Source organism: Hemibagrus wyckioides, linkage group LG23 (genome assembly GCF_019097595.1).
Source record: "Hemibagrus wyckioides isolate EC202008001 linkage group LG23, SWU_Hwy_1.0, whole genome shotgun sequence".
Lineage (NCBI taxonomy): Eukaryota > Metazoa > Chordata > Actinopteri > Siluriformes > Bagridae > Hemibagrus > Hemibagrus wyckioides.
In genome coordinates this window covers 6,134,372-6,143,097 of record NC_080732.1, presented here as the reverse complement: position 1 = coordinate 6,143,097, position 8,726 = coordinate 6,134,372, and the positions used below count along the sequence as shown (strand labels likewise).

The 8,726-nt window shown below is 37.7% G+C and overlaps 1 protein-coding gene across 1 annotated transcript; it reads right to left on the bottom strand.

Annotated features, from left to right (window-relative positions):
• Positions 1-906: 906 nt before the first annotated feature.
• On the bottom strand, positions 907-8,290 carry prdm14 (PR domain containing 14). The gene is made up of 8 exons (XM_058375810.1): positions 7,831-8,290; positions 7,164-7,217; positions 6,893-7,053; positions 6,523-6,787; positions 6,003-6,205; positions 4,537-4,638; positions 3,505-3,724; positions 907-2,028 (listed from the first exon to the last, which is right to left on the bottom strand). Exons 1-8 carry the CDS (start codon positions 8,288-8,290, stop codon positions 1,865-1,867), a joined length of 1,629 nt encoding a protein of 542 aa, XP_058231793.1. The 3' UTR covers positions 907-1,864.
• Between the last annotated feature and the right edge of the window lie 436 nt (positions 8,291-8,726).

Below are 8,726 nucleotides of genomic sequence, written 5' to 3'. Positions count from 1 at the left end.
TCTCTCTCTCTCTCCCTCTCTCTCTTTCCTATTATACACACACACACACACAAAATGGGCGGCAGATGTCAGAAAGGTCGCTTTTGTTTTCTTGTGTCTTCACTATACACACCTCATCGCAGCAGTCTATTGTCATTAATTTGCTGTTGGGGGAGGTTCATGCCACTCCTACCCCACCCCTTGCCATCACTTAGTAAAACACACACACACACACATTCTACAACTCGCTCGCTGTCAAATTCAAATAACATTCGGAACACACAGTTGCTACACTGCACACACACACACACACACATGAATTATTGTTACTATATATTATTCAGCTATACATTAAAAACAACAACAAGAACTTTGAAAAGTCTGTAAAATGATCCAGTTACCGACATTTATTAACCTGGAAAAAACTTTCCGTAAATCGTTCCACAAGCAATGGGTTCAGATGACGCTTTAACAGAATGCTGAAGTGATTCAGTGAGGATGCTGATGGGTCGGACGACTGAACTGACACCAAGTGTAAAGTTATTCTGTGCTGAGTTAATGAGACACTCGGGATTCATGCTGGATGATTTTTGTTTATAGTGACACAATGCCATGTTTAGCTTATAGCCATACATAATGTGGACAGAATCACAAAAATGACGTTTGCAATATAAACGCGATTAGTTAGTTTAACGATGACTTAAAAACTAAATAATAATAATAATAATAATAATAATAATAATAATAATAATAATAATAATAATAATAATAATTAACAGCGCAATTTGCTGCAGGTTGAAACAAACAACAAAAACACCACTTCTAGTTAAAAACGTACACTGTAATAAATTAAAACACATTAACACATTAAATCACAATAATAAAAAAATTCACGAGAGGAAATTATAATGTTAAATAGAAGCTACATACAGGTGTATTAAATAGAAGAAAAGACCGACATTTTATTAATAGTACTCTAATAGAGCTGAACAGGACTTGCTTCTGGAAGTTTCTCTCACTGAGGTGCTTTTACTCATGGAATTTCCTCAAGAGTTCCTGCTGTTAAGGATTAAAGATTCCTGTCGGTAATGATTGTGTGTAAATCTAGTCAAATGATTTGTCTCAGGGTTTGAGCCTCATTCATTCATACAGTTCATTCATTCATTCAGTAGCTGCTTTATCCTGATCGAGGAAAGAGTCCAGGTGGATCCGGGGTCTATCCCGGGAATATGGAACGTGAAGTGTTCATGCACACACATTAAGCAGAGCCATTTCAACTACTAGCATGGTTTTAGAAGATGGGAGGAAACTGAAGAACCCAAAGGAAACCTGAATTGACATTAAAACAAATGAACGCAGACAGAAGCACAGGCCCAGGACTGGTAATGTTCCATGCTGCACCACAGAGCCACCAGTTGTGGCCTTATTCACCAGCTTATCTATGGGACTAACAAACGTCATGGTGCTTCTGGGAAAAATAAAGGCTGTGGATGGTCCTGAGCGGCGACTTCCATGTTTGTGATACATTTCTGATCGACTTTAGAGGGACTTAATCACAGTATATACAAAAAAAACCTGAACTGAGTAGCGTATTATATAACTCATTTATAACAGCCGTCACAAATGACATTTTCTTCCAGACCCTGCACTGTTCAGCTCTATTTCTGGAATGGCCAGATGGTTATTATTATCAGGCTCCAGGATGTTCCTGAAGATCCGAGCCCAATGCACCGACGTTTGCGCAGATAGCCTAGCTTATCATGACCTGGCACCAAGCTAGGCTAGTTTATTATTTTGAACACACCACAAATGCCTGAGCTGTCTTGATCGGATCGCAGCCATGCTGTGTAGTATGTCAGTGGATGGAGTCATAGTGGTGTGTGAGTTAATTCCATGGTCTGTAACTGGAAGGGATTCCTGGAAAAGGTGGGAAACTCGTGGTGATGTCACGCTGCACTCGGACACATTCGCTGTTTAAAGGGCCGGTCTGATCTGATGCATGTGTTCCAGGAGAGGAAGGAAGAGCCGGAGACTGCATGAGCGGGCGTTCTATGGAAAATACATGATTAAATAGAAATATTAAGAGACTAGATTTAATACGTTTTTTTTACAGAATATTAAAGAATCAATACATATTATTAAAAGATAAATAAGTCAAATCAGGTAATACTCTTTCTATAAACCAAAAAAAAATAATTCTAGTTGCAGAGGGAAAATCTTTCTGACATGAATAAGGATATTTGCTGTCACTTGAAAAGCTTTCTCACTAAGACAAATGTCTGTCATAAATGTATACAGGATGTAAAAAGGCCCTGCGGATGTAAAGCGCATACATAATTTATGTGGAGCCAAAACTTCCCACCACAAAGAGAGGTTCATCGACTTCCGTAAGAAGAACTTCATACCTGTGCTGCAAGTGGTCATTAAAGGTAGCAGTGGTCAATAAGTACAGATGTTTAGGGACTGTATTTGATGATGAACACTGATATTATTAGAGGGAAAGCTCTTCATCCTATGTATTTTCTGAGGAAACTTATAAGAATATGGATGTTTCCTTTATGATGATGTTTTACACGTTTTATTGAATCTGTTTTTGCGTTTTCCCCATTATTTGTTGCTATGGCAACTTGAATGTAAGGAATAGGGGTAAGATGAAAATGTGCAGCAAGATAGTGGGGACTGACATGAGGACTATCACACAAATTTACGAACATAAGGTGACTAAGAAGGGTCAGTTAGTCCTTTCTGATGCCACCCATCCATTGTGTACCGAATTTCAACTGGGCGGAGATTTAAACTCCCTTTGTGCAAATCAAATAGATTTGTACCTGCTGCAATCATGTTTTTAAATGACTTATTATAAATGTGTGTTGAACTGCTACTCAGGCATAACATTATGAGCAGTGAGAGATGAAGTGAATAACACTGATGATCTCCTCATCATGGCACCTGTTAGTGGGTGGGATATATTAGGCAGCAAGTGAACATTTTGTCCTCGAAGTTGATGTGTTAGAAGCAGGAAAAATGGGTGAGCTCAAACTGCTGAAGAAGTTAATGCTGGTTCTGATAGAAAGGTGTCAGAATACACAGTGCATGACGGGTCAGGGCTGTTTCAGCAGCAAAAGGGGGACCAACAACATTATTAGGCAGGTGGTCATAATGTTATGCCTGGTCAGTGTATACTGCTGTCTGCATGAAGAATTGCCATTAAGGACAATAAAGTTAGTAAGTAAGTAAGTAAAAATTGCATCACCGAACTTTTGCCTTATAATTATTATTAATAAATATTATTAATAAATACCTGCAAACATTTTATTTATTAGAAAAAGTCAAATGTACAGATTAAGCTCATTAGAGCATCTGAAAATATAACATTACAGTAGGAAAACATATGGCAGTCTGTATGTGCAAACACTTTAGTAAGTTAAGTTGGTAAGTGGAACGCACATTATTTTATCGGAGTAAACTCCAAGTGGAGCTAGCGTTTCAGTTCTGCATGTTACTGTGAGAGAACTTTGGACTCACTCTTGTGGATCTTCATGTGCTCTTTAAGCTCCTCTGCTTGCTCGAACGTGCTGTCACAGAGATCACAGGCCACCGGTTTGTCTTTGGCATGGCTCCGGCGTACGTGGCTGTCGTGGGCCGCGTGAGAGGCGAAGGCTTTCCCGCAGTGTTTGCACTTAAATGGCCTTTCACCTGAATGTTGCCTGATGTGTGTGCGAAGGATGCTGGAGGCAGTGAAAGCCTGCAACAACAACCATTACAACTTTCATTAAAAAGATTCATATATATATATATATATATATATATATATATATATATATATATATATATATATATATATATATATATATATATTAAGCTTTATATAATAATCATAATATTATCTTTATCACAGTGACATCCAAATTTATTTATTAGAGGGTTTTTTTTTTGTCTTGTGATAAATTGGAAACTAAGTTTCTCTTAATTTTTTTACAGCAACTATGTAACTTCAAGACAATCAAACTTCAGACAACAAAATCATTGTAATTTGTGCCCTTTTTGTACATGCCAAACATCTGAAAGTTGGTGACAATCTGAAAATGGGCAATCTGACAATCTGAAATCTGACAATCTGAAATCTGACAATCTGAAATCTGACAATCTGAAATCTGTTCATGGGCAGTGAGGTATGTCCTAAACGAGTGACGTCATGACACGTGAGATGTTTTTGTTTATTTCTTTTTTATTCATTAAGAACACATTTGGTTACTTCTACTAAGAACAGATTTGTAAAATAAAGATTTCCTCATCACTGTTTACACTCACACCCGTGTCAGGAGTCTGTAAGTCCCTCTTTTGTGTTGCTTTAAGACAAAAGCGGCAGGAAAACTTCTGTTCCTGCGCGCGAGTCATAAATTAAAGGCGTATAATCCGGGTAAACAATACGACTCGGCTGTGCATCTGGCATTAATTAGCATGTAAGTGTGCACAAAGAGCACACACTCGCGTTAAACACACCATGAAATAGGGTGGAAATCCACAGGGTTTTCGTTTCTTTTTCCCCCCTTTTACCTTGTTGCAGTAGACGCATTTGTAAGGCCGCTCTCCGGAGTGCACGCGCATGTGCTTGTTGAGGCTCGAGGACTGGGAAAAACTTTTGCCGCACACAGAGCACTGCACAAAGAGCCAAGACAAAAAAGGGAAAAGTATGAGTGTTAGGGCAGGGAATGCTAACCCCTTCTGATGTATATCAACATACATAATATAAGGGAGGGGAAAACATTTCAAATTCCGCCTAATTTCAAGGCTAGGGTTCATAAACATGACCCCGACATTCACGTGAGGACCTCAAATCTCGTGCTTCATCCTAAACAAAGCTGTTTAGGGCTCAGTTTCGTTAAAGCATGGTAAAGTTAAGATCATTACTGAACGATGAGCTCAGGGTTGTGATGCTAGAGGAAAACCTGGCAATGCTCTGAATGCTTTTCCTAAAGTTTCCCATTGCGTCCAATGCAATTTGACATTGCGTCACTTTCTTAATCCCAGGTGGAAGAAAAAATACAAATAATGCAAAACAACAGAACAATAAGAATGTCAAATAATAATAATAACAATTATTATTATTATTATTATTATTATTATTATTATTATTATTATTATTATTATTTTAATTCAGAGAAATGCAGAAAAACAAAATGGTGCAGTCATATACAACCATGTCATTATTTGTAGTGTAATTTATTTATTTTGTTTAAGTAATTAATTTAGGGCAACGATGGATCACATATTTTTGTGAGGTCCAATTTGCAGAATTTTGTCATAGTTACATGTGGACTATTAATAGGCATTTCTAATCTGTTTGTTATTATTATTATTATTATTATTATTATTATTATTATTATTATTATTATTATTATTATTCAGAGAAATGCAGATAAACAAAATGGTGCAGTCCTATACAGCCATGTCATTATCTGTAGCATTATTGTAGTATTATTATAAATAATAATATTTATTTTGTCTACTTATTGAAACTGATCAGCCTCAAAATTAAACACATATTACTGTTCCTTACAGGAAATGTTCTTTATTTTTCCTTGCATAGTTTTTTAAAACTTAAATCATATTATTATGAGATTTGTAAACTTACATTCTATTGTCTTGTATATTATTGCCTATTTACCTAAAACAAAGAAGGAGCGCTTTCGTGAAACTTCGGAAAGTTTAATTAATTCCTAGTGAAATTAATGAAAAGAAAAGATACCATAGTTTACAGTATAGCTTTTCTCTCGTCATTTTTCTTTTCTTTTTATTTTTTTCTGTAATCAGGGCAAATTTTCCTGAAACTGTTTTCCTGAAACTGCAGACACTCATCCCTATCTCTATGTGTGTCTTTTTTAAATTTGGGAGCAGAAATCACTTGGCACGCGCTGACTGTGATATTTCCTGTTTGAAATAATTAGTGCATTCACCTGTAATGATTTGCAATAAACAGACCCAGTGGCTGTGCGCGAGAAAATCGGTATCGGTTGCTGTACCTTATGCGGTCGGTGTTTCTCGTGCACGTGCAGGATGTGGATGCGCAGTCGGTCTCTCTTCTCGAACGATCTGTTACAGAGATGGCAGGGGAACTTCCGGTCACCCTGATCCACACAGCGCGTGTACTTTAGGTGCTTATCTCTGTAGTAGCGGTAAGCGAAGACCTTTCCACATCGATCACATTTATAGCCCTCAGCCGAGTCTACACACACACGTACACACACACACACGCACACACACACACACACACACACACACACGCACACACACACACGTTATCAAAGGTTATCAAATTACATTGCTCCCTACCTTCCCTTTCTTTCTTTCTTTCTTTCTTTCTTTCTTTCTTTCTTTCTTTCAAGCTTCATTCTTCATCCATTACTCTTCCTAAAACCCTCTACTATTTACTTATTATTCATTCAGGCTATTTTTATTTATGACCTCTTCACCTCAGCCTTTTCTTTCTAAAATTTATTTTGACTTTTTCTTTTGTTTATTTATATTTGGTCCCATCCTCACCTCCGTCCTGCTCTTCCTCTTCTTCCTCCTCCTGTCTGAGGGACATGGGGATGCCCATGTACAGGGTGTAGGTGTCTCCGTACCACACCAGCAGCTCCTGCAGTGGGCGAATCTCTCGGCATGTCTCGTAGTAAATGCGGCCCGCGCGCTGCACCGCCACTACGTTCTGCTCCTCGGGGAAGCGCGCGCACTGCACCAGCGACATCCAACTGCCGCGCGCGCCGCCGCCGTCCACAAAGTGGCTCAACCGGCCCTTCTCAAAGATCTGCAACATGACATTGCAGCATTATTTAATAATTACATAATCATTATCAATAAGAAGAAGCGGTAGAAGAAGAAGAAGAAGAAGAGGAAGGATAATTGTCCTAACCTCCCACATGAGTGTGTTGTCGTGGTGTGTTTTGATCTCGCTTGTGTTCACCGCTTTCCCCCGGTACGGCCCGAAGCGCGTGCCTTTCGGTATAGAGTTGCGCGCGGCAAAAACCCCACAGTGAGGAACACCGGCACACGAACACCGGAGCACACACAGACCTGAGAACACACACACACTTATGTATTTGTATCTTCACGTTTCGTCACTTCACATGTAGAAAAATACAAATAATTGATTAATCTTAAAATGGGGAAAAAAGGTAACACACCTTCAGGCAGTTCGAGGCTTTCCGTGTCGATGTTGGCGGGCAGCAGGTCAGAAACTGAAACACATTGGATGGACACTTGGTGTTAAAGAGCGCAATGACACCGGGAAGAGCAATACTATGCTAATGTCTCTATAAACTTCAGCAAAATTATTTCTTACAAAATACTTATAAGTTTGTTTGCTTGGATGGATAGGTGAGAGTTTTTTTTAAAATAATAATATTAAGAAGAAGAAGAAGAAGAAGAGGAAGAAGAAGAAGAGTAATAAGAATGATAATAATAACCATTATCGTCATCATTTAAGAAGATAAAGAAAAGGAAATTCAAATAAGGAATATTATTATATTATTATTTTTTATATACCTAAATAATTATATAATTGTATTATATTTGTTAGTAATTCGCAAAAAAACAGTATTATTATGTACAAAAATTACACTGACTGAGACGATATATTTTTATTAGTTTACGAAAAAAATAGCAATAATAAATCATTTAAACTGTGGCTAATAATCAATAATAATAGTAATAATAATAATAAGAAGAAGAAGCAGAAGAAGAAGAAGAAGAAGAAGAAGAAGAAGAAACACCCAAATTCTTAGGAAAATATAATTCATAGATGCCGATTATTATTATTATTATTCTGAAAGGAACTGTAACTCCTAATACCTGGGTCATTAGGTAACATCAGTCCTGAGATGGCGTGTCCGACCCCCTGTTGGTGGTCTTTACTGTATCCATAGAGCACAGTGAATAAATCCTCCTGGGTGAAACTGTAAGTGCGCTTCGATTCGTCTATCCTCTGAGGGTTCATGAAGGCGTCTTTGTTTGGAGAGGAAGAGGAGGATGAAGCAGGGCTGCTGAAGCCTGACAGAGAGCCCGGTGTGTGCGGAGGTCTATGTGTGTGATTCAGGTGGATTAGGTTGAAATACGGTTGAAGGTTGAGTATTTGCTCATGTAGCATCGAAGACTGATGGGAAGGAATGTGTGTCAGGAAGGAATGTGTGTCTGAGCCGAGAGGGTGAAGAGGAGGATGGAGAGGAGGATGAAGAGCAGGATGGATAGGATGAACAGGCTGGAAGGTGGGATTTCTCCTTAGCAGGTTCATGCATGAACCGGAGGTGGCCATCACCGCAGCAGACATTAGGGTCACTGAGCTGATGACGAGATGATGTCCAGATTCAAGTTTCCCTTTCTGAACTCTGTGAGGGAAGAGTTTGACGTTTTATACATTTTAGTGATGGGTCATGCACATAATGTTTTGCGACTACTACTGATAATAATAATAATAATAATAATAATAATAATAATAATAATAATAATAATAATAATAACAATAATAACGACATTAAATTGACTGGAAAATCCACAGTTAAAGAAATAATAATAATAATAATAATAATAATAATAATAATAATAATAATAATAATAATAATAATCATCATCATCATCATCATCATCATCACCATCATCATCATCATCAAGCATCATTGTTGTAATTATTAATAATTTTTAATGAAATGTTTATTACGGGAGTTTAGAATTTCTAAGCACTGTAATTAATT